Raw genomic sequence first — 16,326 nt, 5'->3', positions numbered from 1 at the left:
AGAACGAAGTGGATATAAATATACTTTTTCGTGTTGTCGTTGTTGGCAACACAACTTTGTCCCTTTTTCGTCAACATAACGATGGAGAAAAGTCAGCTGAGGACAGAAGCCGGTCCAACGTCCTGGAGACCAGTTTGGGATCTTTCTGGATCTCGTGCGGCCTGCACGGAGACGGATGAGCAAAGAAACCAAGACGAGGACGACGACGACGACGACGACGAGCCTCAGTTGAGGAAGGCGTCGGGGGCGAGGGCGACCCTCTTGTGGTGGCTCGGCACGCCCGGGAAACCCGACGCCGAGAAGGCCGCCGCGGAGCCGCTCCTCAGCGAGTCCTGGAGCAGCGCGTGCGGGGGAGGGCTGCAGCCGCCGCCGCCGCCGTCCCCGAAGCCGGCGCCGCACTGTTGCAAGTGCGGCGGCGGCGGCGGCGGCGGCGGGCCCCCCGACACAAAGTAAGCCCCCGCCGCCGCCGGGCCGTGGGCCGCCAGCAGCCCAGCGGGCGAGGCGCCCAGCGCGCTGCCGTACGAGCCGGCCAGGACCGGGCGCCCCGCGTGCGGGTCCCCGTTGGCGGGCAGCAGCGAGCCGTAAGCGGCCGCCCGCCCGAGGAAGGCGGGCGAAGGGCCGTCGAAGTGCGCCGCGTGCTGCGGCGGATGGTGCAGCGACAGGAAGGGCGACAGCTGCCAGTAGAGCGGGTTTGTCGGCCGATCCCCGGCGCCGGCGCCGCAGCCCCCCAGGCCCAGCGGGGCAAAGCGCAGGCCGCGCTTGACCGCCAGCTTGCCCCGCGAGGCGGCCGAGCGCCGGCGCAGCTTGCCGGTGGTGCCGCCGATGAAGACGTCGTCGCTGCTGGGGTCCAGCATCCAGTAGTTGCCCTTGCCCGGGTCGTCGTAGTGGCGCGGCACCTTGACGAAACACTTGTTGAGGCTCAGGTTGTGGCGGATGGAGTTCTGCCAGCCCTGCTTGTGCTCGCGGTAGAACGGGAAGTTCTTCATGATGAACTCGTAGATGCCGTTGAGCGTCAGCCGCTTCTCGGGGCTCTGGCGGATGGCCATCATGATCAGCGCGTTGTACGAGAACGGCGGCTTGTCGTATTTGCCTTTCTTCGGCGACGCGCCGCCTCCGCCGCCGTCCACCTCCGGCTCCTGAGAATCTTCCGTCTTGGCGTCCTGGCAGTCGTCGCCCTCTCGCGGCACCGGCGGCAGCGGCGGCTCGTCGCCCCCCTCCGCCCCTCCCGGGGACTCCCCGGGCGACCTCTCGCTTGCCGCCGCCGCCGCCGCGCGAGCCTCGCACTTGGACGGCAGCAGGAGGCTTTTGATGCTGAACGACGACGAACATCTCACCGGCTCCTTCGCGTCTTCCATGCCGGATGCCCCCCCGCCCCCACCGCCCCCACCGCCCCCCGCCCACCCCGAGGAGGAAAAAAAAAACCCCCGAAAAAAAAAAACAAAATAAAAAAACCCCAACAACAACAACAACAACAAAAAAAAAAAATAAATAAAACCTCCCAAAAAGTAAAGTTTGCAGCCGGCGGCGCCCACTTGTATGCGGAGCAGCAGAAAAAGTGCCGTCCCGTCCTGCGCTGTCCTGGCGGGAAAAGCACCGAGTGGCAGCGACGGAAAGAGAGAGAGAGAGAGAGAGAGAGAATTAAAAAAAAAAAAAAAAAAACGAGCGAGGGCACAAGAGAGAGAGAGAGAGAGAGAGAGAGAGAGGGGAGGAAAAAAGAAAGAATGCGAGCGCGCGCCGGAGGGACGCACAGAAATTAGTCATTAAGGAGGAGAAGAACAAGCGACAACTTCTCCTTTTTCTTCCTTTACTTCTTCTTCTCGTCGCCTGATGGAGAGAAAAAAAAACAACAAACAAAAAAAAAAAAACACAACTGAAGTCCGACGCGCGTGACGGCTGCGCGCAAGCGCGTGCACGCCGGCCGCCTTTGTTTTCCCGAGCGCAATCTTCGTGTGGGCAAACAACGCGCGCGCGTGCGCGACGCGTGTGCGCTCACGCGTAGCCTTGCTGGGGGGAGTGACAAGGGGGGGGGGAAGCACGCGCGTACGCGCATGCGCGGATGGACGCCGCGGAGGTGGCGCCACCTGTGGGGGGGAAACGGTACTGCAGCTCCTTTGGCAATATCGGCGGCATCTGGGCGATTGATGTGACCATCAAAAAGAGCGCCGCGAAATGGGCGTGTGACGTCATCGGTAGTCGCCAAGGTTAACGAGATTAATTGCGAGGGAAAAGGGGATAACGACGTCATCTCATCTGCGACCGAAAAAGAACTGGCGAGGTAAATCATAATATCTAAAAAGAGACGACGATTAGGGGTTATTCATCCTTTTATTACATTATGTCATTAGCTGGAATGCATAACTGCCTGCATCATATCTGAAAGATCAATCAAAAAGAATCCAGTCGCCTTAATTCATATTTTTTTCAGATTTGCATCCCCTAAATTCCCAACAATGCAAGACGATAAGTTATTGCCACAATTATGGCAATTAAGATACTCGGCTATCAAATGTTAACGTTATGTAATATGTGCCACTCCCTCCAAAAATGCATGCAATAATTCTAATGTATCATTTTCTCAAAAAGCAAAATATATGTTTATATGTGTGTATGTATGTAGATACCCACGTATTTGTATGAAATCTTGGGGGGGGGTAGATAAATTCAAATAATGAAATGTTTTGAGGTGTGAAAACATTATCTAGGTTTTGCGTTTATAAACAAAATGGCTCCTTCCCGTTATGGTGAGCATGAATTATTCGAGGCGATTTGTGGCAGCATCAGATGTGAATATGTACAGTATATATTATACATATCCGTCGGTCGTGCTTTGGAAAGATGAACGACGGGATGAACGCGTGGCTGCCGCGTCCCTCGGCCGCGCGAGCTGAGCGGGTTTGCGCGGAGGCGGCTCTGTTTGCACTCGCCGCGCGTCGTGTATGACAACAGCGCTCAAATCCCGATTACGCGCACGGTCGGGATTTAATGCAGCACACGGCGAGGTGGGCGCGTGCGAGACAGATGGCGTTTCTCTTCGACCGGATCCGAGCCGCCAAACAAAAGCTGCGTTCGGGCTTCACCCGTAATTATGACAACACAATTAATCAAAAAAGCTGCCACATTTCTGCCATGCGTGAACCCAGCTGAGCGCCTCCTTCATCTTCTCAGTTATAAATTGAATTATTGAAGGATGTCAGTTTGGGTAACTCATACTCCGTTGTTCCCCGATCCAGACAAAAGCCTGGAAACAGACTTTTCCAAGCGTTTTGTGGCCGAGTGTGGTGCGGAGGAGCTGGAGGCGTCACGTCGGCGGGTGGAATACGTCGAAGACCTCCTCAAATCCACCGACACGGCTTCCCAGGAGGAAGCAGAATCTGGTCTGGTTCTCTGTGGTTGAGGTCGCCGAGGTGGTTCAAAAGCTCATCGGTGGCGAGGCCCCGGGGCTGGATGAGATTCACACGGAGTTCCCCAAGGCTCTGGATGTTGTGAGGGGGTCTTGGTTGACACGCCTCTGGGGTGAAAAGGGGGACCGGAGGGTGTGTTCCTACTACAAGGGGATCCCACTCCTCAGTCTCCCTGGTGAGGTCTATTCAGGGATGCTGGAGAGGAGGGTCCTTTTTTTTTGTCCTAACTGTGGACCAGTTCTACACCCTCTGCAGGATCCTCGAGGGTCCATGCGAGTTTGCCCAATCATCTTACGTAATTTGCAGATTTGGAGGTGTTCAGGAGTCCTGTGGGGAATGTCTTGAGAGTATGGGGTACTGAACACCCTGTTCGGTCCCTGTTCTACTGGTTTCAGTTTGGTCCGCATTGCCGGGGGTAACTCGAACTGATTTCCAGTGAGAGTTGGTGGACTCCACCAAGGCTGCAAACTTTGTCCCTGATTCTGTTCATAACTTCTATGGACAGAATATCTCGGCGCAGCCAAGGTGTCGAGGGGGTCCGGTATGGTGGCCTCAGGATTACATCTCTGGTCTTTGCCAATGATGTGGTTCTGTTGGCTTCATCAAGCCGTGATCTCCAAGTCTCACTTGGAGCGGTTCGCAGCCGAGTGTAAAGCGGCCGGGATAAGAATCGGCACCTTCAAATCTGAGGCGGTGGTCCTCAGTCGGAAGAAGGGCGGAGATCCTGCCCCAAGTGGAAGTATCTTGGGGTCTTGTTCACGAGTGATGGAGGAATGGAGCGGGAGATTGACAGGCGACTTATCCGTTGTGGTAAAGAGGGAGCTAAGTCGAAAGCCGACGCTCTCAATTTACCGGTCGATCTACGTTCTTACCCTCATCTATGGTCGCAATCTGTGGGTCGTGACTGTAAGAACAAGATCCCGAATACAAGCGGGCGAAATGAGTTTCCTACGCAGGGTGTCCGGGCTCTCCCTTAGAGATAAGGTGAGAAGCTCAGTCACCCGGGAGGGGCTCGGAGTCGAGCCGCTGCGCCGTCGCATTGAGAGGAGCCAGATGAGGTGGCCTGAGCGTCTGATCTGGATGCCTCCTGGTGAGGTGTTCCGGGCACGTCCCACCGGGAGGAGACCCCGGGGACGACCCAGGGAGGGATTAAGGAGGGATTAAGTCTCTCGGCTGGCCTGGGAAGACCTCAGAATCCCCCCCCCCCCGGCAGAGCTGGATGAAGTGGCTGGGGAGAGGAGGGGTGTGGGCATCCCCCGCTAAAGCTACTGCCCCCGTGACCCGACCTCGGATAAGCAGTACAAGATGGATGGATGGATGATCCCTGTCCTCTTCCTCTCAGCCAATAACACCTCGTTTCTGGCAGGAAAATGGAGCAAACCATTTTAAAGGCCCATTCAAGCTGAATATTGACTTTGACGCAAAATGTTTTTTATTTTAGGAGAACTCAAATGATTAAAAAAAACCAAGACTGAGCACTTATGATGGCAAAACAATTTTAAATAACGAAACACACTGTGAGCGATTTTGACTTGCCTAATGGTTCCCGTTCACGTCATCTTGCTCACGATCGATCTCGATCAGATGCTATCTACTAGGTACTGCAACAAATACTTTGTTTATACTGTACATATACATATCCCGGTGGAGTGTGAGATGCTTCAACTCGTCCGACATCGGTTTTGATTTTTCTCTCCCTCATAATTGATGCGAGAAACTGCAGTTAACGGCCCAGTCTTTCTCTTCTATCCAAAAACGGTGCTGATCTCGAAAGCAAAGCGACGCAAAGTTGCCATTTACTGGGACCTGTTGGGCATTACACTGACGTAGAACAGATTCTCTTCCATGCCTACCCGTTGAAAAGCATACGTGGCGACTCCTTCCCTCGTTGGCGGATTTTGGTCGACAAATGTAGGACTCGGCGCTAGTCAGAAGTTAGGTGGCAAACGTTGTCCTTTCACGCTTTTACAACACATGAAGCCGAGCTCTTGGAGTCGAGTCCTTCGCTGGAGGCCCTTTTTCCGCCAGCTGCTGTTTCCAAAACATTTGTGTCGCGTCATTAGCGCAGCAGTGTAATTCTCGTGGGCCGTCACGGCGGGCCGCGTGCGGGATCTTCGGGACCCTCGGCAATGCCGCCACTAGCTAGCGTTGTCGGGATTCTTCTCCTTCGTAAACCGACACTGACGATTTAGCGAAGCCTCGCTCTTGGAAAAAGATATATATGAAGATTGCGACTGGTTCAGGGTGTATCCCGCTCCCTGCCAGACGATAGCTGGGATAGGCCCCAAGCACTCCGGTGGCCCTTGTGAGGATAAGTGGCTAAGAAAATGGAGGAATAATACCCATGGAAATTTTTACCGGAAACTTTCCCCAAAATCGTAACAGACATTTTCCTTCCCTTTCCGACAGTACTCGAAAGTCAAGTCGCCGCTGTCCTTCCTGACAACGACTTCTAGCGTTTGGCACGCGAGTCCTCGCGAATACGTGACGCTGATTGAAAGCAACGCGTCTTCCTCCCGGGTTGCGGGGTCGCACCTTCGTCTTCGGCGGCCCGGCGTTTCCGCGCAGGGGTCAAAGAATTCTTGGAAAAGTCGGCATAAGGAGGCGCAAGAGATGGTCCGCCGGCGTGACGCGTCTCCTCAAGCGAACGCCGCCGCTCGCGTATTTTTTCACCTCCCCAAATGACCTCTGTCCTTTTCGCTTTGAAGGTCGCGGGACGGATGGACGGCCGCGAAGGACCCGTGGACTCTAGCGAAGAACTACGGGAGCGGTTTCGCCTAGCTGCGCTTCCGTCCGACTTTCATCAAATATGACAGCGTGGCCGCACACGTGATGATCGCGTGACGCCGTCCCGTAAGTGAGTCGAGGACTTGACCCGGTGCAAAGAAATTTGTTTTTGTTTTTTCGGGGCCTCCCCAAACCGCAAAACAAGTCAAAGTGCGACACATTTTCCAGGCGAGTTTGGTGCGCTTAAAAGTGTAACCCATCAGCACCGCCATTTTGACCGCTCAGCGATATCAAATTCGGTAGACGTGTATCGTGAGCCGACCCACAATAAAATCCTCAAGAGGCCGTGCCGGGAAACGCGTACGACGTCGGCCGTTTTGCGCCGAAGTGAGCATCTTAAGTGCAAAGTCTGATGGGTCTTAGTAGCCAGCAACAACAGGACGGTTTTTAAGTTCAGCCCCCGGAGCCAGTATCACTTAGCGACATGAAATTTGGTAGATGTGTCTATCGTGAGTCGACGCACACAAAAAAAGTCCCCGGAAGTTATGCCTGAAAAGACACCGAACGTCGGCCATCTGCCTTTCAAGCTAACATTTCCACAGACCCTCAAAGATAAGCTCGTCTGCGAGATTTTCGCCCGATTGCTAGCAAATCGGTAGTACGAACACGAGACCGTTGTCATGGTTGCACGGCGGCGAGGACGCAGGGTCCGTCCCCAAGACGTTCCCCGACTCTTCGCGTTTCCAGCCTCGTCGTGGGCCCGACGGGGGCTTTTCTTATTATTACGTTGTTATTACAGCGCCGGCGTTTTATGAAAAAAAAAAGGTCAAACTAAGTCAGGCTGACTCGTTGCCTGCTTCGGGGTCATGTAAAGTTGACGGCTAATAATAGAACGGCATGTTCCAGACAACCCCCCCCCCTCCCCGCCACACGAGACTCCGCCCACAGCACGCCGCACACGTGCAACATGCACACCCGCCCCACCCCCACGCCTCTCCGCCGGGTTTTTCACACACTCGCGCGCACTGCGTGGAGGCGTCGTCGTCGCAGTGTGTTGTGGGAGGGGGTAGGAAACGTCAGGTCGAGTCGCCGCAAAGGCCGCGGGCGCACAAGCGTCCGTTGTGAATCAAAACATTCGCTTGATTCATTCTGGGATGTTTAGCCACCACACACACGCACACACGCACGCACACACACACACACACCCATCTGCAGTGTGTTGGGGGTGCTCACCCACTGACCTACATTGATGGAAGTGCGCTTTGACTGCTTCTGAATGAGCCAAAGCAAAGTGTTGTTGTTGTTCTTCTTCTTCTTCTTCGTCTTCTTCTTCTTCTTCTTGGAGGAAGACGAAGACCTTGAGTCAGGCCAGTTGTACTTGAGGGCCACATTTCATCTTCAAAAGGGACACATGGGCCAAAATATTTATTCAAGATGGGGTAAAAAAAAAACAACAAAACAAAGTTCCAATTTGTTTGTAAAATTCATCCATTCATTTTCTTAGCTGCTTATCCTCAAGAGTGTCGCGGGGAGTGCTGGACTCTATCCCAGCTGTCAACGGGCAGGGGGGGGGGGGTACACCCTGAGCTGGTCCTCAGCCAATCGCAGGGCACATGGAGACAAACAGCTGCACTCACAAACATACCTAGGGGCAATTTTTAATGTGTCCAATTAATGTTGCATGTTTTTGGGATGTGGGAGGAAAACCGGAGTGCCCGGAGAAAAGCCCACGCAGGCACGGGAAGAACATGCAAACTCCACACAGGAGGGTCGAGAATATTTGGGTAACAACTCACCGGCGACGTTCGCAGAAGACAACGCAAATGTTAGACGTTTTGAAAAAAATGATATGTTTATTTTTTAACAAATGTAATTATTTTAAGGCAGTGACATGGCGGTTGATGGCGTCTCCCTCACTGTTCTGAGGACTCGGGTTCAAATCCTGGACCCACCTGTGTGGAGTTCGCATGTTCTCCCTGTGCCTGCGTGGCTTTTCTCCGGGTGAGCACTCCGGTTTCCTCCCACATCCCAAAAACTTGGCACATTAATTGGGCACTCTAAATTGCCCGTAGGTGTGATTGCGAGTGCAGCTGTTTGTCTCTATGTGCCCCGTGATTGGCTGGCGACCAGTTCAGGGTGTACCCCGCCTCCTGCCCGTTGACAGCTGGGATAGGCTCCAGCGCTCCCTGCGACCCTCGTGAGGATAAGCGGCAAAGATCATTGATGGATGAATGGATAAATGGATACTTTAGAAAGGTGTGTGTATTTTACATCATTTCTTGGGGAGAAAAAAAAAAGTCTTCTTGTCTGCACCAACTTCCATTCCTCCAGGTCACTTCCTTCTCAGGGCATCGACCCGACGGAAACTCGACTTACGCTTGGCCTCCCATCCGTGCAAAAAGTCTGGTAGAACCCACCAGCCAGTATCAGTGTGGGGAAAACTCAACTTGGATGACAAATAGTTGAGTTTTCCACACCAACGCCGGCTGGCGTGTCCTATAAGTGCGCCTGCTCGGACGACGGGCCAAAATGTGTTCTTAAGTCCGAAATCAACCACAAGGCTGCCAATGCTCGGATGCCCCGACACCCACAAAAACAAAAGTCCCGTGAAGATTTTGAGCGAGACCGACCCCGCTCCGGGAAGACTTCTTCTGCCGGCGTGATGTCTCGCGTCTGTCGGCTCGGCGCTGGGGGACGCGGACGCCGCATCGGCGGGCCGCGAGGAACGCGTCCGGCTTTAATCCAAAGTAGATTAATGGGTCAGTTTAGTCAAGTTCACGCAGGGTTCAAGTGAAGGTTCACGCAGAGTTCAGCTCAGCAAATGCGCACACGGGAGGACGGCGGCGAGGCGGACTCGCTCGGCTGCAGAACGGAACCGGGAACGGCCGCGCTGGACCGGGAAAGGCGCCGCGTCGCAAAACTTCGAAACCGAGACAACGCGTGCGCTCAAGCCCGAACGTCAACGCGAACGGGAAACCGCCAAACGTGGACAAACGCAAACGTCGCACAAAAACACACATTCAGCCATGAAAAACTGAAACTTTTAAGTCGCCATCCGCCATCTTGATACTCCCAAAACAAGCACGCCGACCTGTGCGTTAATCGCTAATTTCGTGGCTGTGAGAAAACATTCCACAGGTAAGTTAAAAAGATTTACTTTGACACTGTTAAAAGTTTGTTTGCAAAGGTTTTTTTTTTTTTTTTCCTGATGATCTTAATTCACTTGAACAAAGTTTTGTCTACGGTTGTTTTTGGTCACTCTTCACTCTGCTTCACCATTATAAGCCGCCGGTTTTTCGCGAAAAAGCTAACTTCATCAGTGGATAAGCAAGAAAACACATTTTCTGTGAAATTTTTGGTGAATTTCATAATGCAGAACTATGCGAATTGAATTTGATTTTCAAATGCTTAGAAAGAAGTTAACGTTTTCTGTCTGAAATAGGACGCCGCAGAGACAACAAATGAGCAATGCATTTAGCATGTATTTTCACATTGCAAGTCCTTATTTCCAAACATATATCGAACTGATTGGCTTAAAATTTCATGTTTTTATGACATAAAATGCTTAGTTTATTTACTATTTTATGATGACAGTGCTTCACGGCGTATTTAGGGAAAAGTTAACGTGGTACGGAAATCGGGCGCTAGGTAATATGCAAGGTTTCTTGCTAGTCACGGTGTTCTAAGTCTTTCCTTTGCACTTAGCCTTTTTTGGCTTACCAAGTTGAATTAAAAATACTTCATGTTACCAGAAGTGAACAAAATGTCAAGCTCACATGAGCAGTTTTAATTCTACATGCCAAACTTGGATGAAAATCCCGCCATAATCCAATCTGTAAAACCACGTCTTCTGCACGTTTTGGGAGTACCAAGATGGCGGCCAACTGTCTTCAACCAATCAACACATCGCTAGATGTGTATGCGCCAGCCAGTCTTTTTGTGTGTGTGCGGTTTTTTTTAAGATCAGTGGTTGGTGCGTTAGCGCCACCAACTGATTTTGTCCTTCCGCTGTGTGAACGAAACCAATACGAATAGATTTTTTTTTGTGGCGCCCTCTAGGGGCAAGGGGTTTGAACATATTCGTATCTAAAGCCACCGCTACCAAAACATTGAAAAATGAATAAAAACACTTGCGCTGACCGGCGTCAAACCGCAGCAGAAAGCAAATAGGCAGGCTACGCAGAACCGGAACCAACGCCGCTCAAATCGCAACAAAGATGTCAACGTGCTTCCAAACTGCAAAAGGAGAAGGGGAAAAAAAACAGTACAGGAGGGAACGTGCGCTTGATGGATTTAGAATGTTTGGCGCCGCCGACCCGTCGGACGGTTTAGTTACACTTTGCTGGCTCTGCATTATTATTAACACTGGCGAGGTTGCCATGGGAACTCAGCCTTCAGTCAAAACACAGCAAAACTTGCCGCTGGGGGCTTAAAGGCACGCGAAAATTGGAGACATTGATCGTTTGGCCGAGGGCCAATCACGTTCGCCAGTGCGAGGAAAGGCAGACCAGCGGCGGTCTCGGAAGAAAAACGCCCGGTCCGAAGCCGGACCGAGACGAGACCCGGCTGGCCCTTCAAAATGTGGTCTCTGAACCGAACCCGCTCTCAAAAACTTGTTCAAATGGAACGGGTCAAACATGGCCGTTCCCAAGAACATACTCAGGTTTTGCCATGTGCAGAGGATTTGAAAGCGTAGAAGAAGAAGAATCTACCTCAATTGGCCATAGAAGAAGAGAAATGTACCCTGGTGCGTGCCGTCAAACAGAAAATATCCATCCATTTTCTTTGCTGCTTATCCTCACGAGGGTCGCAGGGAGTGCTGGAGCCCATCCCAGCCATCAACGTGCAGAAGGCAGGGTACACCCTGAACTGGTCGCCAGCCAATCGCAGGGCACATCGGGACAAACAGCCGCACTCAAAATCACACCTATGGGCAATTTAGAGTGTCCAATTAATGTTGCGTGTTTTTGGGATGTGGGAGGAAACCGGAGTGCCCACCCAGAGAAAATCCACACAGGCACGGAGGGAACATGCAAACTCCACACAGGCGGGTCCGGGATCGAACCCGGGTCCTCAGAACTGTGAGGCCAACGCTTTACCAGTTGAGTCCACTGTGCCGCCACAGAAAATATGATTTTTTTTTTTTTTTTTTTTGTATGGATTGGTGCGGGGAACAAACGTTTGTTATAAATGTTAAAGACTTGTAACTACAGTGTAGTGAAACTATTTTGCATGAAATATCACTCATAAAAGCAAAGCGAGGAAAAATTGAGGATTGTTTATCAAACAACATTGGCCATTTTTATGTATGATTGATTTGAATTTTGTACCCTTCTCCTCATTCAAAGGTATTTGTAGAGCATATTTCATTCGAAAACAACAGGGTTGACCCAAGTGCCGGACAGAAGCCCCCACCTGACATTTGTCATATGACACCCCCCACCGAACCTAAAACCACACTAATTTGCAGTTCATCTCATTTACATAATCCCGCATTCGCCCGTGACCTGCAGGGTGGGCCGGGTGAGGGCTCGGAGCCACCCTCAAAGCCCCAAAGACGTTCGCTTGCCGAAAGCTGCCGCTTAGCTCGAAACTCGTCAGCGGGGCGTGAACGGTTCAGGTTCGTTTGCCTGAAGTGCTGCCCGCATCAAAGAAAACAGAATCCATATTTCGTTCTCTTACCCCCCCCCCCCACACACACACACCCCGTTCGTTCCGTCCCGGCGGATTGACGCGTGCGCGCGTTTCCACTCGGTTGAGCCTTCCGTTCGGCGTGCGGTCGCTCAGTGAGCCGCGTTTTTGGGTCGCGCTGTTCTCGCCGCTTCACACACACTCGTGTGCGCGCGCGGTTACGCAGCAACGTCGGGGCGGGGGGGGGGGGGGAAGATGCCGACGTGCTGGGAGGCGCTTTGGCCCGCCCGGGTGGGGGGTCGACGCCGCCGCCTGCGCGTGCGCTGCCGGGGGGCTCGAAGCTTCCACTGCTGCGTAACATGTCGAGTCCTTTTAGTAACGTCACCTCCTGTCGTGTTAGTTGCAACGGCGTTATTTTGACGTAATAGTCATAATAATAATAATAATGTGATATTCATTTTTTGGGGGAAAAAAAAGCATTTTCTTTCGGTGTAAACATATAGGCTTAGCCTTTTTACATTTGAATTGGAGAACTCGACTTGATACGGAACGACGGGTTAGAGCGTCATCCTTCACAGATGTGAGGTTGCGGGTTCAAATCTCTCTCATGATCTGCCCCACACCTGTGTGGCTTTTCTCCGGGTACTCACTGATTGCGAGTGCGGAGGGTGTTTTGTCTCTATGTGCCCTGTCGTTGGGCGGCGACCAGTTCAGGGTGTACCCCGCCTCCTGCCCGATGACAGCCGGGATTGGCTCCAGCGCTCCCACGACCCTCGTGAGGATAAGCGGTTCAGAAAATGTATGGATGGATGTATAATTATTTTAGTTGAAAAATGTACACAACGGTACATTTCTGTTCATACAGGGTAAACATATGTAAAAAGAACTTATTATCAAATATAGAAACGTGTTCAACTTTAAACGAAAAGATGCTTCGTTACCTTGACGACGCCTATTTGACCGGAAAGCAGCCGACGTTGCTTAAGTGGAGGCGCGCTGCCATCTAGCGGCGAGAGGAAGAAATCTCAATTTGTGACTTCCTCGTAAAACGTGGCACTATTGCGTCATCATTAATCATTCATAAAAACAAATCAATGTATTGAGAATTAAGAGAAGACATGTCCTGTATGTATTTTTTTATATGACAATTGCTAAATGCAATTCAATTGATTTTAACCTTTTCACAACAAAAACCATTTGAGCGTCTACTTTTGCTTTTTGGAATTGGAACCTACGACATTGTAGTTGAACTGTGCGTGACGTCAGAGTTTGACATCTTTGACGTCGCCACAGACTCTGGTTCAGCGGACGGGGTTGTGGTTTTGAAGGACTACAAAGACCACCAGCACTGGAGGGCGCTGTGACGCGAGACTTCAGCAGACCTCCTCTTGCTGTCCTTTTTTTTTTGCTCTCCTCTTCTTCCCTCCTTTTTCCCCCCATTTGCTGTGAAAATGTCGACAGGAAATGAGCTGCTGTCTGTTGACTTTGAAGTCTTTGGACATGTTCAAGGTCCGGCCAGAGTGCGCCCGTCACTTGATCCGTTTCTTAATTTAGCATCAAATGTTGTTGTTGTTGCTTGGGAGAAACGTTTGAGTGTTGTTGTTGTTGTTTTTTTTTTGCAGGTGTTTGCTTCCGGATGGTGAGTTCACCTGTTGTTGTTGTTGTGCGAAAAAGTTCCCTCAACTCAGGTCAGTGAAAGATCCGCTGACGTGACGTCATTGCTCGCTCGCCAGTACACGGAGAAGGAAGCGGCGCGGACGGGCGTGGCGGGCTGGGTCAAGAACACCCGCGGGGGGACGGTGGTCGGCCAGCTGCAGGGCCCCGCCGACGCCGTGGAACGCATGTGAGCCCCGCGTGCCGCAGCACCCGCGCGGCGCTTTCCGCGCGTACTCGTCACCGCCGCCAGGGGGCGCGATTCACCAGCTCCGCGACGACACCCGGCGGAAATCACCCCAACACGCAGCACACCCTTCACGAGAACATATGCATGGGTTGGACGCAATGACGTCAGTGGATCCACGTCATTCGAATGTGTTCAACTCCTGTAAATACAGCCAGTTGACTGTCTTTCCATTTTCTTTGCCGCTTATCCTCACAAGGGTCGCGGGGAGTGCTGGAGCCAATCCCAGCTGCTATCGGGCAGGAAGTGAGGTACACCCTGAACTGGTTGCCAGCCAAGCGCAGGGCACATGGAGACAAACACCAGCACTCACAACCACACCTTGGGGCAATTTAGAGTTTCCAATTAATGGAATTAAAATTGGTCAAAATGATATCACACTTTCTCAAACTTTAGTCACGTGCAACCAAAATGTATCGCTCCGTCTCACCATCTGTCCATTTATCTAACTCGGATGAAGTTTGATTTAATTTTGTTCCAGCACATTAAAAGGTTAGCGCCTGGAGAGGGCACGAACTGCACACAGGCGGGGCCGGGATTCGAACCCCGGTCATCAGAACTGGGAGGCAGACGCTGGAAGCAATTGGTCGTCGTGCCGCCAATTTAGAATTTCACATTTTTTAATAAGCTTGATCTTGTGATTTTTAATGACGGGTTCAACATTTAGCTGGTTGGCGACCAGTTGAGGGTCCGCCCCGGAGTCAGCTGGGATCGGCTCCGGCACGCCCGCGACCCGCACCAGGAGAAGCGCTAGGCAAAACGAACGTTTTGGTTAGCATGTTCTCCCCCGTGCCTGCGTGGCTTTTCTCCGGGTACTCGCTGATTGTGAGCGCGGAGGGTGTTTGTCTCGTAGTGCCCTGCGATTGGCTGGAGACCCGTTCAGGGCGTACCCCGCCTCCTGCCCGATGACAGCTAGGATTGGCTCCGGCGCTCCCGCGACCCTCGTGAGGATAAGCGGCAAAGAAAACGGGTGGATGGCCGTTTGGGTGAGCGGGACGTCTGGCGACTGTTGCAAATGATTGTGAAGGGCCAAACGGCCTTTTTGTGCATTTGAATCCTTCCGCTACGGTGACCCCCAACTTCCCGCTGGGCCTGGGAACCGGCTGGGGGCGATGGGAGGTGAAGGGGCGCCGGCTGGGAATCCGTGGACGCAGTCATGGCGGAATGGAAGCATTGAGGGGGGGTTCAGACTTTCCAGCGTGAGCAATTCAGATAAGAATGAGGCTGGAGTGTGAATATGATATAATCATCTGTTTTTGTTTGATGTTGTTGACACAAAAATAAGCGTAGATGGAAGCCAACATACATTTCTTGCCAGCTGTGTGCGTGTGCATGTCGAGTGGGTCAAGCTGACCAGAGGTTGCGCGTGGACCAATCAGAGAGGAGAAAGTAGGCCAGCGGCCGGCGGGGCGCCGCCAACCCGACGCGTCCCCCGAGCGTTCCACGCGACGCCGAGATTCTGATGTGACCCTGATCCTCGCCAATCTCCTCTAATCTGCACGCGCATGGCAAGATGGCTGCCCTCGCACCAAAACGTGACCGCGTCGTGTTTGGTGTCGCTCAGGAAGTCTTGGCTGGACCGGGTGGGCAGTCCGGGCTGCCGCATCACCAGGACGACGTTCAGTAACGAGCGACCGCTGTCGGCGTTGGAGATGAGCGGCTTCAGCACCCGCTACTGAAGACCCGATTGGTGTCGCCTCTTGGCCAATCGTATGCCTGCGTTTCCTGTTCCACTTCCTGTTGTTTGACTTTGTGTCCGTCATTTTATTTCCTGTTGTTTGACTTGCTGTCATTTCACTTCCTGTCGTTTGACTGCCTGTGTTGTCACTTCCTGTCATTTCACTTCCGTCATTTTATTTCCTGTCATTTGACTTCCTCTCATTTGACTGCCTGTATTGTCACTTCCAGCCATTTCACTTCCTGTTGTTTGACTTCCTGTCATTTGATGTTTGTGTTGACACTTTGTGTCATTTGACTTCCTGTTGTGTGACTTCCTGTTGTCATACTTCCTGTTTGACTCTCTGTCATTTTATTTCCTGTCATTTGACTTCCTGTCATTTCACTTCCTGTCGTTTGACTTCCTGTTATCACACGTCTTGTCGTTTGACTTTCCGTCATTTTATTTCCTGTCGTTTGACTTCCTGACATTTCACTTCCTGTTTTTTGACTTCCTATCTTTTGACTTTGTCATTTGACTGCCTGTATTGTCACTTCCTGTCATTTCCCTTCCTGTCATTTGACATCCCGTTCATCCCACATGCCTACTCCTCAGTTTCTGACTTCCTGTCACATGCCCATGTTTACGCTCCCACACGGTCACGTTTCACTTCCTGTCACATGCTCTTGTTTATAGTTCACCTGCCAATCATCAAAGAGAGAAATGAAATGATAAGATGTGGACTTTTTGTCTGTAAATATTTGCAGAGTCTGGAGTGTCCTCCCGCCAGTCAAGTGTAAAATTAAACAAAGCAGGTCAAAGTTCACTCGTCCCGACTTTTTATGAAAATGTCTTTGTGACTGACTTTTGAAGCCGCTGTTACTTCACAATTTAGGTAATTTACGTAACTCCGCCCCCACACCGACTTCTTCAGCCAATGGTTTACAGCCACGGCAGCTCGCCCTGAGACCTTCGTCCAATCACAAGAGAGATGTGGGCAACTGTGATTA

General features: G+C 51.9%; 2 protein-coding genes across 3 annotated transcripts; one reads left to right on the top strand and one right to left on the bottom strand.

Annotated features, from left to right (window-relative positions):
• Nucleotides 1-201: 201 nt before the first annotated feature.
• foxg1b (forkhead box G1b) lies at nucleotides 202-1,355 on the bottom strand. The gene has a single exon (XM_061837295.1). The coding sequence runs from the start codon at nucleotides 1,353-1,355 to the stop codon at nucleotides 225-227; it is 1,131 nt and encodes a 376-aa protein (XP_061693279.1). The 3' UTR covers nucleotides 202-224.
• Nucleotides 1,356-2,198: 843 nt separating this feature from the next.
• Nucleotides 2,199-16,142, top strand: LOC133510164 (acylphosphatase-2-like). Of its 2 annotated transcripts, XM_061837916.1 has the most exons (5): nucleotides 2,199-2,275; nucleotides 6,110-6,254; nucleotides 13,382-13,398; nucleotides 13,493-13,602; nucleotides 15,224-16,142. In XM_061837916.1, the coding sequence occupies exons 3-5, from the start codon at nucleotides 13,396-13,398 to the stop codon at nucleotides 15,336-15,338; spliced, it is 228 nt and encodes a 75-aa protein (XP_061693900.1). In that variant the 5' UTR covers nucleotides 2,199-2,275; nucleotides 6,110-6,254; nucleotides 13,382-13,395; the 3' UTR covers nucleotides 15,339-16,142. The 2 variants fall into 2 exon arrangements, with proteins under 2 accessions (XP_061693900.1, XP_061693899.1); XM_061837915.1 differs by lacking the exons at nucleotides 2,199-2,275; nucleotides 6,110-6,254 and adding an exon at nucleotides 13,069-13,268.
• Nucleotides 16,143-16,326: the final 184 nt, after the last annotated feature.

Source organism: Syngnathoides biaculeatus, chromosome 12 (genome assembly GCF_019802595.1).
Source record: "Syngnathoides biaculeatus isolate LvHL_M chromosome 12, ASM1980259v1, whole genome shotgun sequence".
NCBI lineage: Eukaryota > Metazoa > Chordata > Actinopteri > Syngnathiformes > Syngnathidae > Syngnathoides > Syngnathoides biaculeatus.
This window is presented reverse-complemented; position numbering and strand designations above follow the sequence as displayed.

Excerpts from the sequence above, each read along its gene's own strand:
- LOC133510164 (XM_061837915.1), top strand. The coding sequence starts at position 13,211 with ATGTCGACAGGAAATGAGCTGCTGTCTGTTGACTTTGAAGTCTTTGGA. Across the intron at positions 13,603-15,223 it reads GCCGACGCCGTGGAACGCAT|GAAGTCTTGGCTGGACCGGG; the intron begins GTGAGCCCCGCG and ends GGTGTCGCTCAG.
- foxg1b (XM_061837295.1), bottom strand. The coding sequence starts at position 1,355 with ATGGAAGACGCGAAGGAGCCGGTGAGATGTTCGTCGTCGTTCAGCATC.